This window comes from Cercospora beticola, chromosome 3, assembly GCF_033473495.1.
Source record: "Cercospora beticola chromosome 3, complete sequence".
NCBI classification, from domain to species: Eukaryota; Fungi; Ascomycota; class Dothideomycetes; order Mycosphaerellales; family Mycosphaerellaceae; genus Cercospora; species Cercospora beticola.
Window position 1 is genome coordinate 3,405,409 of NC_088937.1, and position 26,485 is coordinate 3,431,893.

General features: G+C 51.9%; 11 protein-coding genes across 11 annotated transcripts; 2 read left to right on the forward strand and 9 right to left on the reverse strand.

Annotated features, from left to right (window-relative positions):
* Window positions 1-2,287: 2,287 nt before the first annotated feature.
* Window positions 2,288-4,198, reverse strand: RHO25_005325 (uncharacterized protein; the record flags this gene model as incomplete). Its single annotated transcript, XM_023596233.2, has 1 exon — window positions 2,288-4,198. The coding sequence occupies one exon, from the start codon at window positions 4,196-4,198 to the stop codon at window positions 2,288-2,290; it is 1,911 nt and encodes a 636-aa protein (XP_023457163.1).
* A 455-nt stretch (window positions 4,199-4,653) lies between these two features.
* RHO25_005326 (uncharacterized protein) lies at window positions 4,654-6,816 on the reverse strand (the record flags this gene model as incomplete). Its single annotated transcript, XM_023596234.1, has 2 exons — window positions 4,654-6,621; window positions 6,682-6,816. The coding sequence occupies 2 exons, from the start codon at window positions 6,814-6,816 to the stop codon at window positions 4,654-4,656; spliced, it is 2,103 nt and encodes a 700-aa protein (XP_023457164.1).
* Window positions 6,817-7,188: 372 nt separating this feature from the next.
* RHO25_005327 (uncharacterized protein) lies at window positions 7,189-10,751 on the reverse strand (the record flags this gene model as incomplete). Its single annotated transcript, XM_023596235.1, has 2 exons — window positions 7,189-9,162; window positions 9,753-10,751. 2 exons carry the CDS (start codon window positions 10,749-10,751, stop codon window positions 7,189-7,191), a joined length of 2,973 nt encoding a protein of 990 aa, XP_023457165.1.
* A 1,079-nt stretch (window positions 10,752-11,830) lies between these two features.
* Window positions 11,831-13,462, reverse strand: RHO25_005328 (uncharacterized protein; the record flags this gene model as incomplete). The annotated part of the gene is made up of 1 exon (XM_023596236.1): window positions 11,831-13,462. The coding sequence occupies one exon, from the start codon at window positions 13,460-13,462 to the stop codon at window positions 11,831-11,833; it is 1,632 nt and encodes a 543-aa protein (XP_023457158.1).
* A 670-nt stretch (window positions 13,463-14,132) lies between these two features.
* Window positions 14,133-14,799, reverse strand: RHO25_005329 (uncharacterized protein; the record flags this gene model as incomplete). The annotated part of the gene is made up of 2 exons (XM_023596237.1): window positions 14,133-14,452; window positions 14,508-14,799. The coding sequence occupies 2 exons, from the start codon at window positions 14,797-14,799 to the stop codon at window positions 14,133-14,135; spliced, it is 612 nt and encodes a 203-aa protein (XP_023457159.1).
* Window positions 14,800-15,515: 716 nt separating this feature from the next.
* On the reverse strand, window positions 15,516-16,010 carry RHO25_005330 (uncharacterized protein; the record flags this gene model as incomplete). Its single annotated transcript, XM_023596238.2, has 2 exons — window positions 15,516-15,606; window positions 15,661-16,010. The coding sequence occupies 2 exons, from the start codon at window positions 16,008-16,010 to the stop codon at window positions 15,516-15,518; spliced, it is 441 nt and encodes a 146-aa protein (XP_023457160.1).
* Window positions 16,011-17,052: 1,042 nt separating this feature from the next.
* On the reverse strand, window positions 17,053-17,783 carry RHO25_005331 (uncharacterized protein; the record flags this gene model as incomplete). Its single annotated transcript, XM_065602632.1, has 3 exons — window positions 17,053-17,402; window positions 17,649-17,659; window positions 17,716-17,783. 3 exons carry the CDS (start codon window positions 17,781-17,783, stop codon window positions 17,053-17,055), a joined length of 429 nt encoding a protein of 142 aa, XP_065458704.1.
* A 1,425-nt stretch (window positions 17,784-19,208) lies between these two features.
* RHO25_005332 (uncharacterized protein) lies at window positions 19,209-20,891 on the forward strand (the record flags this gene model as incomplete). Its single annotated transcript, XM_023596239.2, has 1 exon — window positions 19,209-20,891. The coding sequence occupies one exon, from the start codon at window positions 19,209-19,211 to the stop codon at window positions 20,889-20,891; it is 1,683 nt and encodes a 560-aa protein (XP_023457161.2).
* Window positions 20,892-21,159: 268 nt separating this feature from the next.
* RHO25_005333 (uncharacterized protein) lies at window positions 21,160-22,027 on the reverse strand (the record flags this gene model as incomplete). The annotated part of the gene is made up of 2 exons (XM_023596240.1): window positions 21,160-21,905; window positions 22,012-22,027. 2 exons carry the CDS (start codon window positions 22,025-22,027, stop codon window positions 21,160-21,162), a joined length of 762 nt encoding a protein of 253 aa, XP_023457166.1.
* Window positions 22,028-22,920: 893 nt separating this feature from the next.
* RHO25_005334 (uncharacterized protein) lies at window positions 22,921-24,513 on the reverse strand (the record flags this gene model as incomplete). The annotated part of the gene is made up of 1 exon (XM_023596241.2): window positions 22,921-24,513. The coding sequence occupies one exon, from the start codon at window positions 24,511-24,513 to the stop codon at window positions 22,921-22,923; it is 1,593 nt and encodes a 530-aa protein (XP_023457167.1).
* Window positions 24,514-25,156: 643 nt separating this feature from the next.
* RHO25_005335 (uncharacterized protein) lies at window positions 25,157-25,750 on the forward strand (the record flags this gene model as incomplete). The annotated part of the gene is made up of 1 exon (XM_023596242.2): window positions 25,157-25,750. The coding sequence occupies one exon, from the start codon at window positions 25,157-25,159 to the stop codon at window positions 25,748-25,750; it is 594 nt and encodes a 197-aa protein (XP_023457922.1).
* Between the last annotated feature and the right edge of the window lie 735 nt (window positions 25,751-26,485).

Below are 26,485 nucleotides of genomic sequence, written 5' to 3' on the forward strand. Positions count from 1 at the left end.
AGCGAGAGGAGTAAGGAGGCCGAGGCAGATGGCGATGAGGCGAGGATGGGCTGGGAGACTCTCGAAAGGTGCTTCTGGTCAGAGAGAGTGTATACTTCACCCAGCACTCAGACGCTATATACCTCTCTATTCCACAACTCAGCCTTGTGACAGCTATCCCGCGGACTTCTGACCGAATCGCCTTCTACCAGCCTTCTCACATTGTTCTACGGACCGAGACAGTCCGCCCATGGGATTGATCTGGTCTAGCCCTGTCATGCAGCATTCCAATATTCTTCCTTCGACGTGCATCGCGACGATTGGAGTGCATCGCTAGGACAGAGTGCAATCCACGACTTGGCGGTTTCTCCCTTTGAAGCCTGTGGCGGTCTTGGGAGCAGAAGTACGGCATAGTCATGCTCGTATTTGGTATGGCCTGCCAGCGAGCTCGTGGGTGATCGATTCATGCACATGTAGAACTACGCGAGCGGCACGGCGGTATTCCAGACCGGAGGATTTCCAAGCTGTCCTATAAGCTTCTTTTTCTTCCACGGCGCGGAAAGCATGTCGACCAACCTGAGCACGGCATGTCTCGGAACTTGGGACAGTAAGTGAATGGTTCCGGCGATTCAGTGTCGGCGCCCTGGCATCATATCTGGAAGTGAGTGTGTGTTTCTATCCAACCAACGTGGCCGCTCCAGAATTGATTCACGTTGACCATGGTATGCTCCTAAGCCTATACGTCAACCGGCAGCATAGATTCGAAGCTCGCAGCCCTCTACCGTCTCTACGACCAACTATTTTCAGAGCCATACTAAATATGTCATAGGAATGTCGTATAACTCCTGCGGGCCGTGTCTGTGGCTTGCCGTACGTGCAGAAAAGCCTTGGCAGACAGCTGAAAAGAGCTTAATAGAGGGGTAAGGACTGCCACAAAAAGACTGCATAGTAAGTTGATGCGAGGACCCAGGCCCGATGAAGTGTAGCCTATTGGCCGCACGTGGCGTGCATGTGCATGCTTCTCCAAATAGAGACGTTGTGGAAGGCTGGTTCAGCCCGCCTACCACGCAGGATACCAATCAGATTGTTCGAGCACCTTTCATTCCTTTGTCGATTACTCCACCGCATAGCTGGGGAGAATTGTTTCTGCATGCAGGTTTGGACCAATGTGTCACGGCCGCATGTCCAGTCTACAATCTCTGCCAGCCATAGACATCAGGGCTGAACGCCTATGGATCTCTCATGGCTAAGCGATTGGGCCATGGTCGCGTCATGTCGTACCACGTGTCAGGCGTGAAGACAACCAGCATCATGTTGCATGAACCTGGCCGGAAGTCGAGTTGAGGTTCTGCAGACCATAAGGTGTAAGCACTTGACCAAGGTACTTGAATGTAAGGCCTTTGGCCAGGCCCCGTTCATGCTTCTTGTATCGATTCTTTCCAGGTGGAGTAGTGCAATCGATGATGACCATCTGGTGTAGGATCCGTGGACTCAGTACGGCAGCTGGCGATTGACCGGTCTGGCCTGCTGTGGGTTACTGAAGGATTTGGCAAAGACGGCATGTCTCACGTAACGGCTTGGTCCTAGGATCGGCCTGCAGGAGCTGCGTCCGGATCTGATAGATAGTCCCGAGAAGCGCGCTGCGGGACAGGTACCGCAACAATAAAGTCAATCGCTCGAAGAGTGTGTTCGGCTGGGCGCGTTCATGTGTGCTGTGCCGCTAGCTAGTCTAGGCCTCAATTTAGCCCACCTCAAGGCTCAAGCCTCTATGCATTGCTGACATGTTGTACTTTCTTTTCTGCCTGCGTCGCGTAAGCTGCAACACATCCAACAGAATGGTCGACAGTTGACATAATACGAACAGGGTACTTGTTCTGGCCACTGGACACAGGCGAATGCGGGGTGCATGAAAGTGCGGTTGCCAAGTTGCAGGAGCTGCCGGCACTCCAAAAATGGGTCTCGGTTAGGCACATTCAAGGCTCGTATAAGCACTCCGCGCTGCAGTGCGACTGTGCGAGAGGCACAGAAATATTGAACGCAATCTGTCAAAAGCGAGGAGCAAGTTTGAGTCACAGGTGCGTTCGCGCATTGCTGCGTCTGGCGTTTAAAGCCGTGCGCCACCAGAACTGCATGCTTGGAAGATGGATTGGGTTTCTGGTGCCACGAAATTCGTCCGCGGCCTTGTTCGTACGAGACTCTATCACTATGATCGACTGCTGTCCACAGCTGACATCTCATTGCGGTAGATTGAGAATATAGCGATGAACAGAGCTCGCTCCCTTCGCGCTGATGCCGCAATGGACTGGCGCTATCGTCCGAAGCTGAACCAGCCTTTCTTTTGTGGCTGCTGCTGCTGCACGGGTTCTTCCGGAGCGCTGTTTGCCACAGGAGCCTGTTCTGCCACGATAGCTTGCGCCTTTCTGCCAGGGTAGTCGATGTAGTTGAAGGCGACATCCAGAAACAATGGTTTCACAGGTACTGGCTCAATCTTCGGAGGATATCTCACCAGGTTGGTCAAATCGACCTGTGTGCCAGGCGTAGGATAGTCGTTCAGGCGTTCGACAACCGGCTCGGCCGAGGTCATGTTCTTCTTGACTGCGAGTGCTGAGTTGGCTTCCAACGTCTGCATCTCCACGATTGCATGCATACGAGAAGCGAGTGAGTTGACATGGGTTTTCAGACGAGACGCTTCTGCAGCGTGAACATCCAATGTTGGCGGCGCATTGCTGTGCTGAGCGTCTGCCGAGGAAGCGAATTTTGCAACCAAGTCTTGAGCTCTTTTCAATAGCGCCAAAGCATTGAGATGGTTGTCAAGCAGAGAATGTGAATACGAGATGTTGAGGCACTTCAGTGCACGGAAATAGCTGGCCTTGCCATCCAGCTCGGCAACGAAGCTCTCGTCCCTCATAGCTCCGCGGAGCTCCTTGATTGAGTTGATGCTTTGGATTATGGCATCATAAAGCACAACACGCTCGCGAAGTCGCGCAAGCTGTCGACCTCGTGGCTCTTCCTTGTCGGGATGCTCCTTGCCATCCTTGCGCGCGTGTCGGGGTTTCTTCTGGAGTTGTGCACCGAAAGACAGCCCATCGTCCTTGCCGATCAGGATGCGATACCTGCCAACTCGCCAGGATACGAGGTCGTAGTTCACTGACAAGCTCGTCACACGCAGGTCCTGCATTCGCGCATCGCTCTCCTCAACGCGCTCTTTTTCAAGCTCATCGATGGCTCGCTTTGTCGCATCCGCAGCATCTTGAGAGGCGATGAGAACGTCGTCATAAGCGTTGGCCTGATCCCGTGAGGAAGCTGATGGGTTCGAGGATAAGTATGAACGTAGCCTTTGCTCAGCAGCAGTCACGCTCGCGAGTGCCTGACCGATGGAAGCGTCCACAATGTTTGCGGTGCGGCCGCGCCAGGAGACACTGTTCGGAACTTCCTGTGGTGCTGTCTGGCCTTCATCCGTTGACTTGGGTGCTGGTGTGTCCTGCAATGCATTCGCATCGAGCTTCTCGACAGCAGTAACCAGCTCCTGGTCATCTTTAGGAAAATAGCGCTTCGCAACAGTGGAAATGGCTATCGTTCGTGACAGGCGTGCTTGATATGCCGCGTATCGAATAGTCGGGTCCACGGTGTCTGCTAGAATAGTCCTGTACACGTCTTTCTTCTCCTTCTCCAGGAGTGCAGCATAAATGACTCGTGCTTCCGAGTAATGCCGCAGACACAACTTCCAGCCTTTCTGCAACTCTTCATCGGACTTGTGTCCGCCTGAGTGTTTCTCGAATTCCTCAGACCCAGCCAGAGTCGCCAAATATGCCCTGGCCTCAATTCTGTCCTGCTCTGTTGCATTCGAAGCGCTGTCCTTGAGCGATCCCACGAAATTCCGAGCAATTTTCGCAGCTTTGCTTAGCCGGGAAATGAGATGGCTCCGTGTCGTGCCTGTAATGCCTCGCCCACTGGCGTCGTCTGTATGGGTTGTCTTGATGTGCATCGCATGCGCCCACGCTCGCTCTGAGGTGAGCAATACCAGCCGTGCAAACTCATGATTGCTGCCAATGTCCTCCGCGCTGACTGGCTTTACCGCGAACTTCTCTCTCTTATTCGTGGCTCGGCCGAGTCTTCTTCGAGTTGCCAGGATCTGGCGCGAAAGCTGGGCGCGGTAGGTATTGTAGTCGCCGATTAGCAGAGCCTCGCGGTGGCTGGCGACGAACTGTGTGATCTCCATGGCGGTGGCGGTGTGCAGGGTGGTGTAGTGGGCGACATTGGCTGGTTGAGACAGATATGGCGGATCTCTGGTGGGGCATTTGGTTGCCAAGAGTTTGACGCTCACTTCACGTCTTGCGATGCCAACATTTGGAAGTAGAAGCATCTATCATCATCAAGCGATATCGCCCAGCCTCAAGAGCAGCCAGATCTGTGCGGAATACATTGCTAGCTGATTGAGGCACCAGCTCACATTCTCTGGAGTGGCAGCTTCCCATCAAGCCATCTACGAGGAGCATTGAAGCTACGATATGGCCATAGTCATACTACTCAGGAAAAGAAAACCATGCAAGAAACCATTCAGCTAATGATCATGGTCTGACCTTTGCTAGTCGATTTGCACTCGTTCGATACTTTCGCGTTCATTGTGTCCACGTGCCGACCGAACAACAGCAGACCCGGAACAGTATGCGTCAACTAGTCTTCAACTTGGCCTTCTTCCTCGTCCTCATTCTCCGCAAGCACATTTTCGTCTTCGTCCTCATCTTCTGTCTCCTCTTCCTTTTCTTCGTCCCCCTCCTGGTTGTTCTCATCGTCATAGTTTGGGCCGTTTCCGCTGACACCAGCTTTGTTATCCAGCGTGCCAGCCCGATCCCGGAGCTCAGGCGCCTGGTAAACAATGCTCCCAGTAATGGACCAATTGGATGAATACTTTGGCAGGATGTGTATCTCAACATATAACCGGCGGTCTCCTTTCTCCCAGGATTTTTTGTGCAAGAATCTGGAGAGTGCAATTGACTCTTGTTGCCCTTCTGCTTCAGAAAACCTATACATCCTTCGGGCGTCGTTTGGGACGTCGAACATTTGGGGACAGATCCACAACTCTGCTACCCATGTGCCTGCGAGTGGCTTATGGTAGAGTGCAGCTGAAGAATAAATCGCCCTGCTGCGGCTGCTTGTCTCATTCAGGAGGGGAACTGTGCCGGGGGGCTTGAACTGTCTCAGCCTGGACTCGATCGAAATGCGCACGTTTCGTGTGGTACTGGTTGCCGCCATTTCAAGCTTCAGCCCTTCTGGGAACGCCATTAGGTCGGTGACAGTGCCAAGGTCATTGACGTATCTGATGTGCCCTACGCAGCGCACATACACTTTCACTTCCTGGTCCGAAGCGAGGAATGCGTTCTTGATACCGAAGTCTGTCTCGTGAAAGTTACTGTTATCGATCTGGTTGAAGCAGTAAGGTGGAATGAAAGGCGCTCCGGATCCGATTTGGGGCGGCAATTCTTGATTGAGGAAAACTGCAATGGCCCAATACAGCTGCTCCTTATTCTCCACTTTGCCGAAGGGGCCGAGAAGATCATGTCTGGAAAAGTCGAAGTCGCAGTGGGCCTGAACGGACAGACCATCTCCAATACAAAAATCCCCAAAGTCGAATGCGTGGATGCTATGTAGGGTTGGTGTCTGGATCGCTCCCTCACGCCGAGCATAGTAAGGTCTATCTGGATCTCCGACATCGTGCTGGCCTTTCATCCTCTTCTTCGAGGTAGCATGCACTACATTGCCCAGTCGAACGAGCTGAGGCTGCAACGGCGTCTGCCAAATGGGTTGAACGTCCTCCTTCAACGATTGTCTGAAAAGTTTGATGTCAAAGACCACGTGTACGTGCAAGATGAGTACATGGTTCGGGTGGACGAGGAGGTCTTGGATCGTCCGGACATTAAATTTGCCATCAGAAACAGACACCCATACCCCTGGCCGCTGTATTAACTGTGTCGTTGCCCAGAACGGTGCTTGCAATTTGCGCCGTTCACCTGCAGCGCGTAGATGCTCGTTTCCGTCGATTTTTTTCTTGATAATACTCTTGATGATCTCTTCCAGGTCGCTGAATAGAGTATTCCTCCGGGCCATGAGACAGCATGATGCCCATGAGATCTCATCTCTCTCTGCGGGTGACGCGTCTTGCCATACGTCGTTCTTCACCCACTTCTGACGCTCGAACGTGAAATTGATACAGGAGTCATCATGAGGATCAGATCCGGTCGAATCAACGATGTTTTTACTTCGAGGCGCGGATATGTCAGACTTGCCGTGCTTTTGTGCAGATTTTGGTATGTCTCTGCTCAATGGTTGATTCGATGCATCCTCAGTTTCGCTGGTTGCTGGTGCTACAGTCGTGGACGCTCGCTTTTGCTTGTCAGTTTGCCGAGACACTGAGTTGACCATGTACAGTGAGGCATCCGAATCGCTTTTCTCGTCAGAATCGGACAAGGCGGGTCCGACATGCATACAAAGTGTCCTGTCCATTGATGCTACTTCATGAAGGTCCAAGTCACTCCATCGCCTCAGCGATTGTTCGTTACAACTCTCACCCTCATAGTGCACCAAGACTTCCGCTAATGCTTCTTGCTGTAAGCCAATTCCCTCCCGAATCATCTCCATGAGGCCCTGGAAATGGTCAAAACATACCATTTTCTCCCAATCTCATGCAATTCAATGCAGACGTACCTGTGCTACGTCGACCTGGTCCCACCGAACAGCATCGACAAGGTAATCAGAAAGCTGCCCCGAGTAGCCACAGATCCGAATCCTGATCTCAGGCTGTTGTCCCTCGGCTTCTTCGTCACTCTCATTTCGTTCCATGATGCAATTGACCTTGAGCAAACGATAATTGATAGTCAGAGAAGTTGCGGAGGGCAAGAGTTCTTGTATCAAAAGTTGAACTGTTTGCGTGTCCAGATTGCTTGAATCACAAAATCATGGAAAGACCGGGCAGCTTTCAAACGTAAGTGTCGTTGCCGTGGATAGATCTATATTTCCTCCGTCGGTGTTAGTCAAGTAAACATGTAGGCATCGTATTCGGATACAACTTGAAGAGGATAACGTCCGCCATCCTATTACAAAAGAAAAGCTCCAATTGGCGATGACTTTCTTCTTTGCGGCAGAGTTACACTTCTTTGCTTTGTAGAACTCCGGTCTTTTCGGATCCTTGAAGACTTGGACCAATGCAAAGGCCTACTGCATCTCGCCTTCCGCCTGTCCATCCTCCTCGTCATCCTCGATCTCCTCCTCCTCCTCCTCCTCCTCAATTTGCGCCTCTTCGCCGCTTTTCCCAGTCATCTCCTCATCAAGATTGTCCTCTTCTTCGCCGGCATTTGCTCCACGATTCGCCGTGCTGGCTTGTCCCGGAAGAGGCGGCGCCTTGCCCACAATCGTTCCAGTGACTGGCCATCCCCCTAGTCGCTTCGGCAGAAAATGGACCTCAGCGTACAAGCGGTGATCGCCACCGTTCCACAGACGTCTATTCAAGAACCTGGACAGCGGGATTGGCAATTCGCCTTCCTCTGCTTTGGCGTTGGCGAACAAATACATCCTGCGATCTTGTTCTTTAGCATTCCTCAACTGCGGCGATACCCACAGCTGCTTGTTCCATGTATCCTCGAATGGTTCCTGCCAAAGCGCAGCCGATGCGTAAAGCTTCTTCTTGTCTTTGCGGGTCGAGTCAAGAAACCCAACAAATTTGGTCGAATCTTTCGCTTGGAGTTCGTCTGCGATCGCCTTCCAGACTTCTTCCATCTCGTTGTGAGGAGCAGCCTTAACCGACATGCTTTCCGGGAAGTCGATAAAGTCTGTCCGCTCGCCAAATTCTTCCGGCGATGGAAGATGGTTGACGCAGCGCACAAAGATTTCCACTTCAGACTCGTCTTCAAGTATACTATCTTCAATGCCGAATTTGGTTCCATCGAAATTGCTCGCGTCGACATTGTTGAAGCAATATGATGGAATGAAAGGCACTCCGGAACCGACTTTTGGAAGCGGCTCCTGCTTGAGATACCTTTTGATAGCCTGCTGGAACTCCTTGCACGTCTTGATACCATCGAATGGCTTCAGGAACGTGCGACGACAACCGAAATTCTCTTCCTCGAAGACATACAAGGAATCAGCGTCACCAATACAGTATTTCCCGAAGTCGTAAGCATGCATGCTGAACAACTCCATGTCGATATTTTTTCCTGCACAACGCCAAGCAAGGAGCGGCCTCTCTGGATCGATCTCATCCGCCGCCTTGGGCTTTTCGGCCTTCTTGGCCTTCTTCTTGTTGCCCACGCGAACGACTTCAAACGGCTTGTATAATGGTTGCCAGATTCCCCGTTCATGTGAATCTTTGGGAAGTCGTTTTGACATCTGAACGTCGAAAATAACGTGTACTCGCAGGTCGTACGCTTGTGAGAGGTCGCGGAAAAGGTCTCGCAGTTGACGAACGTTGAATCTGTCATCAGACAGTGACACCCACATGTCTAATGCATTTGGAGCCTCGATGGATGCACGAAACGGGACACTCAGGCGTCCAGTCTTGGCAGCTTCGACTAGTTCTTCGTTCCTGTTGATTCTTCGTTGGAGGATATTCCGACAGGTTAGGATCAAGTCGCTGACCAGATCGGTGAAATCAAAAGGAAGACGCCGACCTGAGCACGAAATCTGAGTCTCCGCCATATTCGAACTTCCTCTCCATCGTTTCTCTTCTCTCGACCACTTTCGGCCCTTGAACGTGAAATCGACAAATGGTCTGTGCCCGTCATCAGAGCCTGCTTCAACCTCATCGTTGCCAGTGTCCGGTGCGGGTTCTTCGTCTCCGCTGCTATTCTCGACGCTCTCAGAAGTATGATTTTCCGCCCCAGACCCAGACCCAGTTGCTGGAGCCTCGATTGCTGCGGCACTGAGACCTTTCCCTCTATTTGAGGTCTGTACAGAGCGACGATTGGTGGCATGTTGAGAAGGTCCTGCGTCAGCAGCCTGAGCGATACTGCTAGTTTCGGGGTCAACGTGTAACATGATCGTTTTGCCGATAAGGGCATTTCCCATGCGGACCAACTCGTGAACCGGTTCAAGCATCCGCTGACTGCAAAGTTGGTCGCCGAGATGTGCCGTCATGTTGCGAACGGCTGTACGATCCATTTGCAGGATTGGGAAGAGCTTCTCGATGACATCCTATATCTGGTCAGGTTGGGCATCTTTTGGTAGCTTGGTCTGGTGCATGTACTTTTACCATGTGGTCAGGGTTTCGAGAACCAGCTTCAGAAAGCTGGTACTCCAGAACGACATCATCGTTCTGTCTTGAGTTCTGCCCATTGGCATATCTGCAAATTCGAAACGTAATCGGTCGATTGCCTGTGTGTTTTGTTCTCGCCATGTTGTAGGAATCTCTGGGAGGCAGTCTTCGCTGAAACTATGCTTAACTGAAGACGATCATCTTATTGCCTGGTGAAACTGTTTGTCTCCATTGGGAGCAAACTTCAAATGCATTCCAGACGGCTCTACAGAGTGATGGGAAGTAATAATGTTTTCTATGGACGTGGCCGGAGAAAACATGCATTCCAAATAGTTCCTTCACGTGTCAAATAGCCTGTAAAATCGAGCAGGCGCCATTTCCGAAGGATGGTTTCATCGAACTGCAACCAAAAGTCTTCAGGTTAGAGTGTCCAAGATCAGAGAAGCTAGCTGGTTGATGAAGACTTTCACATGTGATCTGCGGGTACAATCTGAGCTTCGACATAGAGCCGCTTGTCATCCTGACGAACCGTGATTGCCGGACTCAGAAATTGAAGAAGATTCCCGGAATGGTACTGATACATCTTGCGTTGGTTGGTCTGTGGCATGATCCAAAGCTTCACTTTCCACTTCCCCCTATGCTCAGCACGAAACAACCGCGCAGAATTGAAGTAGGTTCCATGTTCCCAGCCTTGCCGATTGATCTCTTGTAGCAGACATTCGATGACATCTTCCAATGAGTCTTTTTCCTCCACAATGATGCGGATATCTTGCGGGAACTTGAGGTTTCGGACACCTCCATATCTGTCGACAAAAGTTGCAGCAACATCGATCCCACGCTTCGGCCAGGACAGCAAGCCCAAGCCATGTTGAGCAGGCCGAAATTTGTTGTAGCAGTATGTCGGCAAAAGGGGAATGCCACTGCCCATCTGGGCGTCTTCATCCTCATCGTGTAGCGACTGCTCCAAGAGCTGTACAAAATCCTCTTTCGACCCTTGCCGGCATTGCACGTTTTGGAGACGACCGAGAAAGTAGTCTCTGTTGCTGAATGCTCTTTGATTCCACTGAGTGTCCTCGAACGCATTTCCAATACAAAAATCGTCGAAGTCGAAAGCGTGGCATCTTCTGAGATGGAGTCCTCCAGACTTGCGATCCATCCAGACCGTGAGGGCTTGCATGTAAGCGATCCCTTCACGTCGATGGTCGCAAACTTTCTCTGCCATTTCAGCCTCATCTCCGTTACGAAGAGGCACGGAGCCGATTCGAAGTATCCGATAGTCATCGGTCACATCGTGCCACCTTGGGTGTTGGATTTGCTCGTCTGTGGGGCCGCTCCCTTGACAATTTTGCAGTATGGTCAACTTGACACGTGCGATGAGAATAAGCTCGGGAGCTCTTGAGTCCTGAAAGAGATCACTGAGTAGCTCGATTCGCGGGTCTTCGTCGAGAGATACGATGACGTTGCTGCAGACCCCGAGCTGTACAATATTGCTCGAAAGCTTCAGTACGTGCTGCCCACTGAGCAACATCTGGCTGAGATACACGTCCTTACTGCTTCTTTGCTGAACCAAAGCCTCAAACAGGAATGGCAGTGATCTCAGGGGCTCGATTGCGGAGAGACGAAAAGCGTGAGGTGCCCATAAATGCTTGTCCCATTTGTCGAAGTTGATGTTGTCGAAAGTAACGCGAATGGTAGTGGTAGTGGTCGTCTTAGGACACTTTGGAAGAACGCGGCTTGCGTGTTGACGTCGAGGTCCTTTGCTGATGCCCGTAGAGAGATGCCTGTTCTTGCTGGGAAATCTAAATCGTCTTCTTGCCGATACAAGCGCCATTTAGAAGATCACGAAATGGATGAACTTGACGCGGACTGCTTCAGAATTAGCAGGCAGAGAGCAAAACCCGAATCTCGAAACGTCCAGACAGCCCTTCGGGGTTCCTGATATGACTCGAGTTGGCTAGAAGCAAATGTTTATTCCCGTGAGAAAGCACAATGGAATCGACACTGGGATCTGCGCTCCTAGCGACGAGGAGGCGAATCGTTGCAAGTCTTCTCTTCCAATATTGGAGCGCGCACAGATACCTTGCATCTGAAAGATTACCTTTCGAGACACTGAAACAGCCATGGGACAAGGCTGTCTCACGGGTGTCATTCAGGCCGCCTGGAACGATGGCGATTGCTGTCACCGTCTCTGCTAGAGCTCACACATGCAGAACAACAGTAATGGCGAAATTGTCGTCACCCATATGATGCCACAATGAATCTGCAGAACTTGATGCGAATTGCTTAAAGCAAAAGATCAAAAGGAGGGCCGATGTTTGATGGTGACTCTCTGCGTGGCAAGGTCAAGCTCCAGACATTTTAGCTCGCGTCGTCTGCTGCTCTTGGACACTCATTGGCGTAGTGATCATTACCTGGTGCAGAGAGTGTCGATGTTGGCACCTAATCTCTGGCAAAATGCAGGCTCGCCTGCCACTAGTGATGGAGATCTCGTAACAGAGCAGAATGTACCATCAGCTGTAGTGGCACAGAAAAACAATGCGGTCGAGGTGAGCGAAGTACACATTTCGATCTCCTGGCACAGTGAACCACGAAGCATCGAGCTGGTGATTACATGCGTCGGCTTGGAGCACATCCAATTCCCGGAGATGGAAAGAAATCGAAGTCATCGCTCTTCCATTCGACGGCGCCTCGGATCCCAATATTCTCACACAAAGGAGCACCGAAACCAGGACAATTTTCGAGACATCGGCAGAGACAGCAGAGGTAAAATTCTTTAACGCTAGCATGTGCACGACTCGATTTAACTCTCTGCTTATCATAGAGCTGGCTATGCAGCCTGCACTCTGAAATTGACGCTGTGCGCCCAGCTGGCCTGTGTGAGAACGATTTCCTGAGCGCGTGTTTGGTCTTCTTCACACCATAATCCTGTTCGGACTGTCTGTCGGGGCTGGCGAGCACTTCCGAGGGCCAGCAAGCAGTGTCCATATCGTAGGCGTTCTTGGAATGCTGTGCAAGGGCATCTGGTCGGACGTTTTCGAGCTTTGGCTCGAACTGCGCGAGGATGCCGTGGATGGCTGGGAGAAGCGTCTTCTTTCCCCATTGCTTGTCCTTGAAAATGCGTACAGCGACACGTACGAGATCCGTCTGCTGTAACTTGGTGTGCGAGGTCGGGGATCCCACGCAGTCCGGCATGCGACGGCGCTCTTTTAGCGTGTCCATGACAGCTCCGATGCCTTGTTCGTAGTAGACGTCGTTCAATTTGGCCATTTCTTCCTGTTTGAGTGCCATGCCAAGTATCAGGGCTGACGTCTGCTTGAAGAGCGCAAAGAATTCGGTTCCGCGACTGTTGTGGGTGACCTTGTGCAGTCCACGGATGTGCTTGAAGAAGTTTCCGGAATGTGCCTCTACGAACTCGGTTGCACACATGACTGCTTTGCCGCCCTTGACGACAATCATGGGGCAGATGAGCTTGTCAGTTCTTGGTGACTTTGCGAAGATGTTGTCGTTGGGGAAGTCTGGCATATCAGCCCTACGCTGAGCCAAAGTGAGAAAAGAGCCAGCAGAAATGTCGTAATCAGTGCCAATATCATCAGTGTCAGAGTCGATGGGGTCGTGTTGAGAGGGCTCGTCGTGCTGTCGTGGAGGTGTTTGTGTGCGAGGCTCTGGGATCGATTCATCGGTATCGTAGAGAACGATGGGATCATCTTCATTGCTGAATTTGCTGATTGCCGTGACAGTCTCTGAGCTTCCTCCAGCGTGATCATCTTCGTTGCTGGATTCCGTGATCGTTGTGATAGTCTCTGGGCTTCTCTCAGCGCGAGCAATCGTGGTATTTGGACGCTTTACTTCTGCGCGCATGGTTGCTGCCGGTTCTGCAATCCATTCGTAGACAATATCGACAGGATCTGTATTCTGGGACAGTCGAAGGAATCTTCCCAACACATTGCGTTCTTGTCTGTCGCATGCTCCGGCCCAGAAGCGATGGCAGAGAGCTTCGACTCTGTCTTGAGCTTGGCGTTCGGCAAGATGAGCAGCACAGAGTATCGTTATTGGCATATATTTCGAGGAATCTGGATTTTTCGTCTGCTCTCTCAGAATCTGCTTTGGCATTGCAGAGTCGACAATTTCCTCTGCAGGTTGGAATGAGCTCTTGCAGGTTTCGCGCAGCTCATCTGGCTCGCCGGGTGCTTGAGAAGCAGTGAACGCCTCGTCGAACTCTCGCTTTGGCTTTGGTGACATCTTCGAAGTCGGACAAGCAGTGCTCGGGAGAGAGAGATAGGACTGTAGGAGGATCCAAACTGTAGAGCTGAGGAGGAACTTGCGGAGAAAAGTGGCAAGGCAGCAGATGCCGGCCATAGAGGGAAGGCAGATCTAGTAGGGAAGTGCCCTTGCCTTAGGCACGCGCGCTGGAGGAAGTCGTATCGCACATTGATGTCGTTGTTTCTGTACCCCAGGTGTAGAGAATGTCGACGGGGTCTACCCATATACTTCATCGCAGCCGGATTCTTCAGTTGCTCCTCCAGAGTCTGCTCCAGTTTGACAAAGTCCCCAAAGTCGTGAGCAGGCTGCACATGTCCGTGTCTAGAACTCTCTCTGCGGCGCTTTTGCGTTGCTTTGCCAGGCTGAGCGGCATAGAGCCCTTGCTATCTTTGAGAGAGCAGCCATCACTCAAGATTGCTTGTCCCACAGGTAAGTAGATCTCCAGCAGTCCCTTCTGGCGCGATTTTAGCCTTAGCCACGCACGGGAGCAGGGGAGGCTCTGTCTGCTCAGAGAGAGGTATGCGTGCTGGCGATTGCTCTGGCATAATGTCGAGGAATACGCCCTCTGTCCTCTGCGATGTTGAAATCCACTTCTCGCGCAATCGATGACTTGGCTCACAAGTTACTCAGTCAAATGTGCCATTCTCGACTAGTCTTCGTCATTCTCGTAGCGCTGAAATCCCACGTCATCGTCCTCTTCCTCTGCGTCGCTCATATCGTCGCCCGTGTCCGCGGTCTCCGGAAGAAGGCCAAGGGCCGACGTGTTGACTTGATTCGGAGTGCGTCCTGCCTTGAGAATGGTGTCCTGTACGAGGTCGGCATATTTCTTCGGGAAAGTCCTAAGCTCGTTGAAGTACACGAAGAGTTCGTCTGCGCTCTTTGCGACAAGATCCGATTCATTGCAGCAGATGTGCCTGTACATGACCTCGTCCATTTGCTCGGTGTACTCGTTGAAGCCATTCCAGAAGACTGCATTGTGGTCAGTAATTGATCATATCAGCGCAACAAAGCACAGATTGCGCACCGTTGTGAAGTTCTTTGTGTTGTTCAATTTTCTTCTCCCACTTGGTCACTTTCTCGAGCGCTTCGGTCACGGCAAGCTCCGCTGTCTTCAACTGCTCATCGAGATCGCCCCGTGGAACGAACAGATTGTCGTCGTCGTCCACGCTGATGGCTCTGGTGGCTCTGGTCTTCCTGAGTTGTTTGGCGGCCTTCGTAGACATTGTGCGGTCCGCAACCATGGCCTTGAGTATGCTTCTGACCTCTGCCTCTCGGTGGCGCAGTTTCTCCATCGCTTGGATCAGCTTTTTGTCCATTTGGATGAGGTCGAATCGAATCTAGGTCAGTGCGTGGGATTGTCCGGTGACAATCACGACCTCATTGCGTATTTATCGAGCCGCATGAACGGTCAGTCAACTCGACAGTGGACGAAGCCCACAATTCGACTCGGTGTCCTTTTCGGCCCTTAGCGTTGTGGTAATAGAAACAAAGTTTCACTTTGCACAGGTGTACGCAAGTGAGGGTTGTCCGCTTCTGTAGGTGAGCAACTAAGTGACCAAATGAGTCAATGAAGAAGTGACAAAGCATGTGGAGGAACGAGTGAGAATAAGTAAGTGGACTTTCAGATGGAGAAGCATGTGAAGACTCAAATGAAGGAACAAGTGAGCAAGTGAATGCGTTTGCAGATCCAGTATTTGAAGCGGCCACGATTCCAATCAGTCTTTTGCAAAGGCACTTCGATCCAACATAACTTTGGCTGTTCACATGGGAGCCCGCGACTCGAGCGGCACTTTTACAGCGTTGTTCGGAAGGCTCATCGCTTGGACAGCTCCGCCATGGCGCAGGCTTTTCCGAATCTTGTAAACTGGCCCCGGGAAGTTCCAGACCTTTCGTATGCGGTGGGAAAGGATAGCTTCAGTAGCGTGGCTGTCGAACAAACTTGTACTCTCCATATTCCTGATAAATTCGTGCGGTTCCATCGGTGTCACTGTTGGCGTGGATCGTCCCAGAATCGACAGAATGCGCTTCTGAGCTATGGAGCAATACGTCCGTCATGTATGGTAGGTAGTTTTCTGTAGAGCTGCTCAAACAGGCGACGCCTCTGGGCAAGTGTGGTCTTCTCCCTAGTTGTGTATCAGCTCAACGTGGATTGCGACAGCAGGAGTGGGACTGCACACCATGTGTCTGCACCGAGAAGATAGAACAAGCGAAACGTAGCCGTAAAGATTACGTCGCATGTGAGCTTCTGGGCTGTCGTGGATTCGTGCATAACATCAGTCTGGAGCTCGTGTCTCGTGCTCTCCTGACTAAACGGGGCGATAATTGTCTCGACGTCTGTACCGTCAATGTACCCGTGCAGATACGTGTAGAAGTGCGTAATGGCGCGCCGAATTTTGTCCAGATGGTAGAGGGCGTGGCGATCATGCTGCGTTGTTTCTGCGTTAGCTGACAGTTTAGGCTCGAGTGTTAACACTAGCTTTTCCGTCTTTTCTGCAAGTTTGAACTCCGTGTCCTTATGAACTGTCATCGCTTGAGACTCTTTGTCTTTCAATTCCTTGTTGTGGTATGTGTTCCTGGCAAACGGCAATCTCGAAGGCAGGCGAAGTGGGGTCTCTGTGACCGCTCGAATGGATTGACGCTGCGCGTCGAGTCCTACTTCGTGGGCTTTCGCAAATGTCGTGACTGGTGGTCGCTTGTGTTTCCATGGTCGTGCTGGAAGTACGCGGCTCGTCTTTATATATGCTTGCAGTGTCACCAGAGTGCTGCGCTGAAAGATATCCGCGAAGACTTCATTGGCTTGTGCCTGTTGCGCCGTGCTTTGTGACGATGCGCGAGATGCGCGCTGTCCAGTCCACGAGAGAGGCTATGCGCCGACATTGAAGTGTTGGAGGCGTCGTCAGGTGAACTCGAACGGTGTGGTTGGAAGAGGTCGTGGACTGTCGTCGAAATGCTGTCGCTAGAAAGATTGGCGCAGTGTCGCGTGGTCAACAGCAGCCTTAAATCCGCAAGCGCAACTTCGTCGATCTCTAGCCAGACATAAACCTGACCCTGCCATGTGCCAGGGCCTCGCTCGCCAACAAGCCCTTAGCGAGAACCGGAGCCATGGCCAGTGGGAGTGCCTCTACTGAGTCGCAGCCTGAAGGTTGGTTCCAAGATTGCGCGACACCTTCATAGCGTTATGCGGAACGTTCGTTGCTAGAGCAGCTCCGTCGTGGCGGAAGCTCTCACAGATCTTGTTTCATACCTTCTGTATACGGTAGTAAAGCGTAGCTTCAGTTGCCGCAGTGTAAAAAGCACTCTTCACCGACGCCGCTGGCGGAAAGATGCGATGCAGGAATCAGCATCCTTGTCTGACGGCGGGCCCTCGTCCATGCTGGCTGCATCCGAGTACTTCAGGATCTCAATTGTCGGCGGCCTTTGTGCGTACTGCTGCCATTGTGAATGATAGTGGGAGGTGCGTGCGCTGTGTTTTGTCGTGGCGGATATCTGTTGCCGAAAGTGTGCGTGGGCAACACAGTGATGTCGTGGGGGTGTCTATCGTGCAAACTTTTGCAAATCCAAAGTCGTCTTCAGAAGGCAGTGGCGCTAGTGGCGCTAAACACGCTAAGTTGAAGTTGCACGTCTGCAGTCTCCGCAGCGCCAGTCATGTCAACCTCTGCGTATGCAGCGAGGAGATGGAGGCTGACGCCCGATGTCTGGACCTGGCCTTGCACCTTGATCTGGCCTGGCGTCCTTCCAGCCTTCAGAATCGTCTTGTCAACCAACTCGGCGTGCTCGTCCGGAAACGCTGGGAGAGTCGCAAAGTACTCTTCTATCTGCTTTTCGTCCATATTGCTCAGCTCTGCTTCGTCAGAGTGAATGTCGTCATACACCTCATGGTCGACTCGCTTGGTGTAATCTTTGAAACCGTCGTTGAGCACTGAGATTCAGTCAGTTGATGAGTAGGAGCCTTCGCGGGCTTCTGAAGAGCTGCAACGACCTCTTCGAGCATCTTGTTGATGTCCAACTCTTTGGTGCGCAGATGTTTTTGCGCAGCGGTCAGTTTTCTCTCCTTTCTGATGAGGCCGAACCGCATCTCGTCTAGTGCGTGTGCTTGTCCGGTCACAATCACGACCTCGTTGCAAATTCGCAAATTCTCCACTGTCGCGTCTCTACCTCGCTGTACAGTTCATGTTTCTTCAAAATGCCGTCGTTAGGGGTGCTTCCATGCACATCTGACGAGCTTCACTCACTTCTCGGACGTATCGTGATGCTTGTCGGTGTGTGCGGTGTATTGCAAAGGCTGTCGCGACGCATGCATTGTGATTGCGGAGTCGCATTCCTGTTGATCACAGGGTCATGCGAACGAAGTTGCTCACCTGGGTCGGTAAGCAAGGGAAACCGCAAGTAAGCGAGCAACTACGGAAGTGAAGGAGCATGTGAAAAAGCATATGAAGAAGCATATGAGCAAGTCGAGTAAAGAGGTGAGAGAACAAGTGAGTGTACTTGCGAGCCAGCATCCCAGGCGTCCGTGGCGCCCAATAGTCTTTCGCGAGGGCACTTCTCTCGCCCAACACAGACCTTGGCGCTGCCACCGGGCAGGGCTTCGCCTACAACAAGCCTCCGGAGCAAGGACAGAGCCAATGTCGGATTATTGCTAGAGGGATTGCTCCTCTTGAGTCGCGGCCGATGACTCAGTCCGACGAATGGTGATCATGGCGCTGTTTGCCCAAGATGCTTACTGGCACAGCGTTCGAAAGTTGTCGGCCGCGTCATGCTCTGTTACTGGCCGGTGAATGGCCCCTTCTCCATCGCTTCAATGATCTCATCTCTGTAGTTCTCGCTGGTTCATTCGACTTGTGACGTTCAAGCATCATGGCGCATGTGAGCTATAGTACCTTTGTATTGGAGGTGAGGCAGAAGTGTGTACATGGCGCTGTGGCTGGCTGAAAGCATGCGACTTGTCTGAGGGTATGGGCTGCTCCAAAATTGGGCGACACCTCCACTCGAGTATGCAAGGAAGCATACGAGTGTCTGGGCAGCGGCGGCCTGTTCCTGGCGCCGCCCGCTTTGGGATTCCCGTCCTTCACCAACACTTGGCTTCTGCTTGACTCGCTTGCGAGACCAGTGGGCGATGCTTGCTGACCGCATTTGTCCATTTCGCGCTGCATCCAGCGCATGACTGGAGCCACCCTGCAGCATGGCGGAACAGGAAGGCCACGCAATAGTCCGCCGAACGACAGTGGAGCGGAGAGTGCTGATCGGTCGGGCGCGAAGGATGCCTCCACGCGCTCGCCTACTGCCATCTCTCATCAGCCTCAAGGGCTACATATGGGGCGCATCCTGACGCCCTCCTTGTGAGATGGAATATCTCACAGCCTCATCCTGTGCGACGTACAATAGAGTCACGCATACCCGCGCCATGGCGTCTATGTCCTGCTTGTACAGTCATATATTGAACAGGCGTCCCAGATTCAGCAACACTACCTCAAGCTTCTGTTCTCTAATCATTGCAGCTCCACACACAAGGAAATCGTGAAAGCTGATAGATTACACAAGGTCTTGGCAGATATCTGTATGAGCCCACGCCGGGGAACTTTCCGCGTGGTAGGCACATCGACACCTGCTTTCATTCCCGCCATAGGCTAGAAGCCCTGATCAGACAGCCTACTTGGATATACGGCACAAGTCAAAAATGGAGCATCGACACTCTGTCGCCGACCAGGCAGCAAGACACCAACCGAGAATGCCCAAGAAATTGATCATCTGTTGTGATGGAACCTGGATGGACAGAGACAACGGCTACAAGAATGGGAAACTTCAGAATCCTTCCAACGTGACGCGCATAGCACGAGCGATGATGTCCGAAGATGATGCCAAGCATCCTCAAATCGTCTACTATCAATCCGGTATTGGAACTGGCATTGGCCTATACGACCAGATGGTTGGAGGCGGCACTGGCTTAGGCCTGAGCGAAGCATTACGCGAAGCCTACGGGTTCCTGGGCACCAACTATTCCGAAGACGATCATCTCAGCGGGCCTGATTCCATATTCCTGATCGGCTTTTCGCGTGGTGCTTTCACCGCTCGCAGTCTAGGCGGATTCATCACCGCAGTTGGCATCCTCACGAGGAAAGCCATGCCGTTCTTCTACGAATGTTTTCTTGATTGGGAGAATGTTGGCCGAGAAGGCTATGTGCCAAGATTCTTTGACGCTTATTGCGCTGCACACCCTGAGGACGAATTGGACCCGAGACTGAATCAGCCTGATCCAGCGATAGCAAGGTCTAAGAAGCCTCGTGCTATTGATGGATATATGGAACAGTACAAGAAGCACCTTCTTGCTCTCGGCCTTACACAAGACGCCAAAATCAAATGCATCGGAGTCTGGGATACAGTGGGAGCGCTCGGTATCCCGGTAAATCCTTTGATACAACGGACCCTGGGGATGCCTGCTTTCATCAAGGAATATAGGTGGTACGACACAAGGCTGAACGACTCTGTGGAGAATGCTTTCCATGCGCTGGCTTTAGACGAACACCGATTCCCATTCTCGCCCGCAGTGTGGGAGCTTGATGAAGGAGGAAAGACTCGCATGAAGCAGGTATGGTTTCCGGGCGCACATTCGAATGTTGGAGGCTCGTACGACGACTACGGAATCGCAAACATCACTCTGGCCTGGATGATGGACCAGTTGAGCGGCAATACACGCGATCCGAGCAAGAAGTTCGATCCTCTCGACTGGATCAAATTCGATGACGAGTTCATCGACTCATGTTTCCGCCAGACGAGCAACTACTACACCACAGCGAGAGCTGGCGACGATTACAAAGGTTGGGCAATGGGGAAAGTATACGATAGCAACACTTTCCCTCAAAGCCTTACTGGCGCCAAAGTGCGCACTCCTGGTCGTTACGAGAAGACGAATTACGACACCGGCAAAGAGACCGGGCAGCCTCTTCAACACACCAACGAGTACATCCACTCCTCCGTACGAGCACGAATAGACCTTGCAGGCCGCGGCGTCGAAGCTCAAGTCTGGTATCAACGTATCATATCTATCATCTACCGCCTCATCACATTCTCCAAAGCCGCGAAGCTATACAACCCTCAACGCGCACGGGGGTGGATCGCAGCAGGAGGCCCGCTGATAGGTTGGAATCTGATTGATGGCCATGCTTCACATGCCGAGCCTAACATGTCGATCGACATGTCACCTGGCGGAATAAAAGAAGTGCACTGGGAGTACAAGGGAAAGGGCGACAGTAGCGCGCAGAAGATGAAAGAGGACGTCTTTGCTGAGAGGGGATATGAAGAAAGATTGTTGTTGCATGATCAGGAAGTGGCGAACAAGATCATCTATTCTAATAATAAGTGGCAGTGGTTCAAGAAGCCGAAGCCGGCGTGGCATTTGTCGAAGACGTTTTGAAGACATGACTGACTTGCATAGCGAAGCATAATTCATGCAGTACATCGTATCTAGCGACCAAAAGAAACTCAGCGAGAGTTGCCTTCCCATCACGCCCATCAAACGAAACTCGTCTCAGTCTTTGCTCATCCCCACAGTAATCGTACACCAATCTTCATCCTCATCGAGAGACATCAACACAAAAGCAAATCTGCCGCCCAACCCAGCCTTCTATCCCAAAACGCCATGAATTAATCCACGTTGACCCTACATCGAAGTTTTCCTCCCCTCACACCCCGCCACCTCCCTCCCTCAACAACATCGTCAACTTCATAACCTTCCACGAATACTGATGTAAATCCACCCTCAACCCCACAACCGCACTCCTCGTCCAAGCCTCATCCCCACCAATTCCACCACCACCACCACCACATTCATACTCATCCACCATGCTGACAGTAGTACTCCTCGCCATTTCCAAGTACCCAACTAACCATTTCGCCATGGCTACAAGATTCTCTAACAGTGAATCGATCCCTTTTCTGTAGGATTTGCAGGTTGTGGGACCGTAGGCTTCCATGTAGCGGAGGAGGTTGTCGAGGGTGGAGATTCCGTTGCGGAAGCGTTGGCGGGTGGTGTCGAAGAGGGTTGTGGTGGGGTTTTGGAAGGGGGTGGTGGGGGAGAGGGTTGGGTTTGTGAGGGGGAGGTTTTCGTTGTTGTTGGGGGTTTTGGTTGTTGAATCGTTTTCGGGGTATTTGGATGTCCATGTGGTATCGGTGGGTGAGGCGTTGTCGATTACGATGAGGGGAGAGTGGGTTTCGTCTGTTGGGGTGGGGACTTCGGAGGCGGAGATTGTGGTTGAGCAGGAGGCTGAGTGGCAGGAGTATTTTGATGGAGATGAGGTGACTGAGTCGGTACGTTGGTCGCTGGTAGGAGTTCGAGGGACTTTGGATGTTGAGGCGGATCTTTGGTGGCGGTCTTTGAATGTGGTTCGGAGAGGTGTCATGCTGAGGAGTGCATCGAGACGACTGGCAACTACTTGGTGTCAGCAACGTGAGCTTTCTGCGCATCCTGTCTGACTTGTGACATGTGCATTTGCCGACGCGGTCTGCTGCTATATGCCATATGAGTGGTCACATACCTCTATCGTTCGCCATGTTGTAGACTGGTGCCAACAGTATATTCTCGTTCGTATGCCACAACCAAAAGAGTACCAACGTGGAAAAAGACAATAAGAAGTACGACGGATACTATCAACCTTTGTCGAAGGTCGTAGGATGCCATGACCAGTGTCTGCTACCCGAAATCGGGTTGCACCTTGTCAGTCGCCGGCCGGGTTCCGCAAACACAATGCTCACTTTATCGGCAAGATAGCGAGAGGGAGAGAGACGTTTGCAGAGAGAGATTTGGATCCGTCTTTCTGGGAACATTCTTTTTGCCAGAATTCTGTAAGGCAAGTTTTACAAACCTCCAGACTTCGAAACTTGGAAGTTGGGAAGACATTTGGCAGCCGTTGTTTGAAAAAGTCAATAGACTCTGTGGACCGGGTGTCTTGACTCGAGTGGCTTCTGGACACGGCACACAAGACAGGTTGAAGACAGGAATAGATCGAGATGAACTTCTTGCTGCCATGATTTCCATCGCATCGCTGGCATATTCGAGGATAGAGTGGTGCGATTTTGTGGTCACGCACTCTTTCGTGACGCAACATGTTGCCTACGACGTGGTCCTGCCGTGTGTTGGCATGCCCTCAATTGGTGAACAAATGTCTCCATCGTCATCGTCCGATCTTTCTCGATGCAGTTTGCAGCAACCACGCATGCCTGTCTTGCTTCTTGTCCAGTTGTGGTTTCAAGTTCGAGGACGCGGTGTTTCAGGAAAGTCAAGCTCACGGAAGGCACGGTAGAACTGTACTTCTCATTGCCAAGACCGGCAGATCGACCTTCTCTCGCGTCGTTCAAGTCATTACTCATGTCATCTATGTTACAATGTCTATACAAATACCGCCAGATCCGAGATATGCGGATTACGCTGGAACGCCGGAGATTTCTTATGACTTCACGGCCATCGACTGGCCGCCGCTTTTCATGAAAGGACTTCGCTCCCGCAATTTCCTGCCTTGCCAGATGAAGAGCAAGGGAATTATGCTCAGTAACAGCGCGATAAAGCCCAGGAGGGAGCTCGCCCATTGGAAACCTAGATTGGTATACATGCTGGCTTCGGTCAGAGGAAGTGCTGCTGCAACGATTTGCTCGCCAACAACTACGGCAGCGATGGCAGAACCGGCATAATCTGACGCGGCATAGAGATCGACAACGTAGTCCGCAATGACGCAGACGACAATTTGGATGCCAAACCCAACCATTGTCAAACCTATCGCTGGAGCAATCCAAGGGATGTAGTCGAAGGACGTCCAAGCATAGACAAACATCCCACCTGTAATGCCCAAGAAGGAACCCAAAACACTGACATACAGTCGTGCTTCGGGGATTGGTTGACCGGGCTCTTCAGTATTCCTCTTAGCGGACTTCAGGTGCAGGCTGGTCCCGTAAATGGTGATGGGCCAGCCGAGGAGTTCTCCAATCACAACGGCGCCCTGGATGTAACCACACTGCCAAGAGTTCCAGCCGTAGAGCTCTTGGAATACTTGCTCGCTGGACTGCGTGAATGCGAAGACAAGGCCGAGCGCGAAAGCAGACCAGATGGTGCTTGCAAGGAGGACAGGCTCTGTGGAAAGCAAGTACAACGGCCTCGTGACAGACTTGATGAGTCGTTGTCTGACTTGAAGTGCATGAGTCTCCTCAGCTGTGTATATCGGCTTCCCAGTTTCCTTGCGTATGCGCCGAGCTTCGTTGCCCAGAATGGTATGACCTCGCGTCTCCGGCAAGAAGATGAGATACACTGGAGCCATTGCGCCGTATACGATCAGCTGAATGTAGAAGATCCAGCGCCAATTTCCAATGAATTGCATGACGGGAGAGAATATCACAGGTCCTGCTGTGTTACCAGTAACATAAAGCAAGATGTAGAGACCGACAGGAACGCTACGAGCTTCGTCGGTTTCCCACATGTCCGGAATGGCACTCGCTATCGTGTTGGCGAGCACAGCCACGCTGCCGCCAGCGATTATCCTCGTTACGATCAACGTGGCAAAATTCTGTGCAACTGCCTGCGGTATCATCATTGCTAGGAAGAGGCCATAGAAGGACAGATATGGACGTCTGACGCCAAAGTCCTCGAGCAAAGGTAAGAAGAGCACGAAGAAAGCGCCACCCATGTTCCAGCTGAACACCATCCAGTATGTATTGCTAAAAGTAGCACTGTCCTCGATGTTGAACTCAGTGCTGATCTCCTCAGCTGCTATGGTAATAGCCGTGCCATTGAGAGTAAGGATAAATGTGCCAAAGAGAGTGAGAGCAGCGGTCATCCATTTGCGAGTGCTACTCCAGTTGTATGGACTTCGTGGATCATCGGGGCCATTCCAGTCGAGTATTGTGGTTTCATCTTGTTTAGATTGTGGTGAGGTGATCTTGGAGCTAGCTGGACTCGTCTCGGGTTCCAGTTTCGGTGGATCAGTATGTGGTCCTAAAGTGCTGTCTGCCTGTTGCCACTTTCGGCCACGGCCTTCTTCGAGAGTGCTCATGCTGAAGGAGAGTAAGGACAAGCACAGCGAAGCAAAGCAAAGACAACCCGGTCGTTTGTGACAAGAAAGATGCAAGCAATGTGGAATGTACTTGGTACCATTAGCCCGAAGAAGGAGAAATTTTACGACGTATTAGCAAATGGAAGACCGCCAAAGCAAGCAGTCGATGGCGACGGGAAATAGTGGAATCCTCAAACCATGTAGGCGTCTCCGGTCCCAAGACGCTAGTTTTGTTGCTTGTTCCATCACTTAATTCGCATTACCCACTCCGAACCAACAATCGTATTGGTTGCATGGACTTTTTGTCGTCTTTCAGCGTGTGTTCTTCCGCTTTGAACCGGCTGAATGCAGATGCGCCATTGCACGCCGCGTGGTGATGAGTACATATCGAGAGCTTCATGCCAACGTTGGGCCTTCAGAAAAATGTCGTCTATGGTGACCTGACAATGATGCGGGTGATGCGGTTGAGAAGAAATCGGGACAGACGTCACCATCTTCCGTTCGCGGAGGTGGGTCGTCCGCCAAGTCCGTGCACATGCCAAGCTCCAATGGATAAGCGACGAACGATAAGCAGTTGATGCTGCCAGTGCTTCACTGATACCGCATCTCATCTCGTGGTTCAACGAAGCAGACATAGCAGAAGATGGGAGCCAACTATGAGCACGCGAGAAAGCTCATCTACGACGCCCACAACGAAGATCCGAACAAAGTCACGCGCTCCGATGGCACGGAGGTCCCGTACGAAACTCATTACTCAGAGCAGATGGAGAGATATCTCCAGGCTCGTGCACCCGAAGCCTCAGAGGTCTTGAAGCTTGCGATATGCGGCCAGCACTTCCGCCGATGGGAGGTCCCTCGATCTCAATTCCCCATGACGAAGATAGGATACCACTCATGGAGGACACATCTCAAGAAACGTCAAGCCAAGCTTGTGGGAGAGATCCTTGAGCAGTCCAGCTACCCCAAGGCCGATGTGAAAAGATGCATCGCTTTGGTTGAAAAGGAGGGATTGAAACAAGGCGAACCTGAAGTACAAGTGCTGGAAGATGTTGCGTGCCTCGTATTCTTGGATGATCAATTCGATGAGTTCAAGGAGAAGCATGATGAGGACAAGATCGTTACAATTTTGAAGAAGACGTGGGTCAAGATGTCGGAAGAAGGACATCACCTGGCGCTGCAAATACCCATGACTGAAGAGTGCAAGGCTCTGGTGGGTAAGGCTCTCGAGTCTACTTGATGCGACTCTGATCCCATCCGCCATGACTCGCGCGGCTCGATGTCCGGCATGACATGCCGCGTTTTCATGCAATCAAGCGAAAGTCAAAAATCAGATCGCCGCACTCCCCGCCGGGTGCGGCTGACACTTCCCACGCACTCGCACGCCTGACCGCTACTACATAGCCTCGCGACGTCAACATATTCACCAGCATGACTTCGACGAACGTCCTCGTCTGACGGCAACGGGCACTATCGCAAGAGATCGTGCGATCCAGCAACAACCAGGTTGGCCACTACGGCTTCGGCATGCAGGTAGACGAGACGCCAAAATCAAGCGGCCCGGACTAGATCAAAGTATAAACCTGCTCGAGCATCTGCAGCTGCAAAATGGGTCACCACAGTGGCCACTCAGAGCTCAGATGTGGTTGAAGGTTCCTTGCACAGTGGTCTGTAACCAAACTCTCGAATTTTCTGTTACCCGCGCTGTGCGCGAAGAGCGCGCTCAGCGCGATAGCCGCCATTATGGACATTCAGTTGTCCTGAACGAAGACGAACAACTGCTATGTGGCCTCTCTCAACTGGACTACCGAGCCCGGCATGCACGTAGACGAAAGGTTATCCCACTTCAGCCAAGCAGGATCAGCGCTTTGAGCCTCCTTCCAGATGGCATGGTGCTCGACTGCTGGTTTCGAAGAGCGCCCTCAGCGCGTTAGCCGCCAGAATGGACATTCAGTTGTGCTTGACAAGGACAAAC